The sequence below is a fragment of the Metopolophium dirhodum genome, chromosome 1 (assembly GCF_019925205.1).
Source record: "Metopolophium dirhodum isolate CAU chromosome 1, ASM1992520v1, whole genome shotgun sequence".
In the NCBI taxonomy this organism is placed as follows: domain Eukaryota; kingdom Metazoa; phylum Arthropoda; class Insecta; order Hemiptera; family Aphididae; genus Metopolophium; species Metopolophium dirhodum.
Genome location: NC_083560.1, coordinates 17,208,419 through 17,210,906, shown reverse-complemented (window position 1 = coordinate 17,210,906; position 2,488 = coordinate 17,208,419). Strand labels below are relative to the sequence as shown.

Sequence of the window (2,488 nt, the reverse complement as noted above, 5' to 3'; positions counted from 1 at the left end):
CTTATGTCACTCGGCTTCTCTCCTGTGTGTGTACGCTTGTGTTTCCTTAACCTATTGCTCTGAGCAAAGGATTTATCACATATGTCACATGAGTATGGCTTATCTCCCACGTGTGTCCACTTATGAACCGTAAATTCACTGTAACTAATAAACGATCTGTCACAAATATCACACGGAAATGGTTTTTCTCCCGTATGCGTTCGTTTATGAAATGCCAAAGTAATATTCTGAGCGAACGACTTATCGTATACGTCACACGGGTATGGCTTCTCTCGTGTACAGTGTTTGGATTAGATAAGTATTTTTTTATCTAGATAAAGATAAAGATAATGCAACTCAAATGTATCTAGATGGATATAAAAGATAATTTAACTCATATTTATTTAGATAAAGATAAATACTTTTTTTATCTAAATAAAAAAGAGATACAATTTTTTTTTTAATGGGTTTTAAATTTAGGTATATTTTAGTTGGGCACTAGGAATGATAATAATATAAATTTAGCGATTTTTTATCAATAAAAAATGTATCTAGATGAATTTATTTAGATTAGTAAAAAAATTATCTTAGATGAACGTTTAGATATCCTGTAACTATTTATATAGATAAGATAAAAGATGAACAAATAATTATCTAGATAAGTCCGAACACTGCTCGTGTATGCGTCCGCCTGTGAACCATCGGGTTTATGGCTTCTCTCCCGTGTGTGCCCGCTTGTGAGCCATTCTGACTGAATGATTTATCACATACATCACATGGATATGGTTCCTCTCCCGTATGCGTCCGCTTGTGATCCGTCAGGTTACGGCTTTTAACGAACCATCTGTCACAAACGTCACACGGATATGGTTCCTCTCCTGTATGCGTCCGCTTGTGAGCCGTCAGGGAGCCATTCTGACTGAATGACATATCGCATACGTCACACGGGTATGGCTTCTCTCCCGTGTGTGTCCGCTTGTGAATAGTCAGACAATTTCTGTGAGCAAACAGTTTTTCGCATACGTCACACCGGTATTGTTCATTGCACACACGCTCCATTTTAGTTAAGTGATATTGATTCCAACACGAATGTCACCGTCCTTACATATATTTCCCTGTATCTGATACCTACTTAATACAATATACGGATTAATAGGTTATCAACGTTTGACATTAACGCAATTTGTTATAAAAAAATCACGTTTGTTATAATTACTGGGCTGTTAGAATAAACTGTGTACAGTCGATTAGGATTTATTATCATAGTCATGGTTTTAAGCCAGCATTTTTTGTATTACCGTTTAATTATTGAAATTAATTAATGTTGGAACATAATATTATGTAATAATGGCACGCTGTGACTGATATACCAGGTTACCCATCCTTTTAAAACAAGTTTTCTCATTAGTTCAGAGTTTATACTGCAATTACAAATTACAAAAATAGTTAAATACAGTTTTTTTAACGAAGAATATCAGTTATTGTTTTTTCTTGTTAATTAAAAACGTTATTTCTGGGTAATTCTTATTTTTAATTTATATTATTTTATTTTCTAGACTCAAGGAAATTTTTTCGGAAAATATTTAATCGACCTACTTACTGTATTACTAATAATAAAATAAAGTATTTTAATAAGAATTTCACTTGCAATAAGGACCTGATAATTATAAATATAATAATATTAACACAATACTTCATACGATATTCATTATTATATTTCCATATCCTTATTTTTTTGTTTTATTTATAAATTTAAACTTTAAAGTGTCAATGATTATTGAACGCTGAAAATCAAATAAAGGATATAAATAATATTTTTCTTGGTAGGAATTGTATTTTTTTTTAATAAAATGAAAATCACTCGTATTTTTCTTCTAAAATGTACAGAGATTTAATTATCTTAAAAGGAATGAACACATGAAAACACATCATCTGTACGTTGCATTGTTTGAGAATGTTAACTGCAAATATATTATGACAGCTCAACGTCTAGGAGAGACGATGAGTCATCAAGCAGTGGCTGAAATGAAATTTATTGAGCTATTTTGTAGGTTAAAGTTCTTTCTTACGTGTAACGTACTTTTTTTTCTTCTTTTTTTTTGGTACCGATTATCAGGTGCGAACGTCTGCTTTCGCGTCACACTACTTGCCCCATGACGAGTAAGGTACTGTAACAATTATAAATATAAATATGTTACATGACACCTATGTACGATTGACCGCTGACCGATACATTATTATTAAAACACACACATATAAGGACTATGGCCAACACACAAAATGTATTAGTAAGTTAGTTCACTGTGCACCTTAGATCTCAACATGCAACAAATAACGAACTCCGTATGACTACGAGACAGTCACGCAGTATGATTGAACGTTTATAGATTTGTGAGTATTATTATGTGTAAGTGTTCAGTAGATAATACAAGTTCATCATAACTGAAATGGAATCCTAGTTATTTAAATATATTAAAATACTGATATCTATATATCTGCCCCTGGCTAC

The 2,488-nt window shown here is 32.2% G+C and overlaps 1 protein-coding gene across 1 annotated transcript; it reads right to left on the bottom strand.

Annotated features, from left to right (window-relative positions):
• Positions 1–633: 633 nt before the first annotated feature.
• Positions 634–1,038, bottom strand: LOC132933501 (protein krueppel-like). Its single transcript, XM_060999773.1, has one exon. The coding sequence runs from the start codon at positions 1,036–1,038 to the stop codon at positions 634–636; it is 405 nt and encodes a 134-aa protein (XP_060855756.1).
• Positions 1,039–2,488: the final 1,450 nt, after the last annotated feature.

Bases quoted from the DNA above. Each gene is read 5' to 3' on its own strand.
- LOC132933501 (XM_060999773.1), bottom strand. From the start codon at position 1,038: ATGGAGCGTGTGTGCAATGAACAATACCGGTGTGACGTATGCGAAAAA.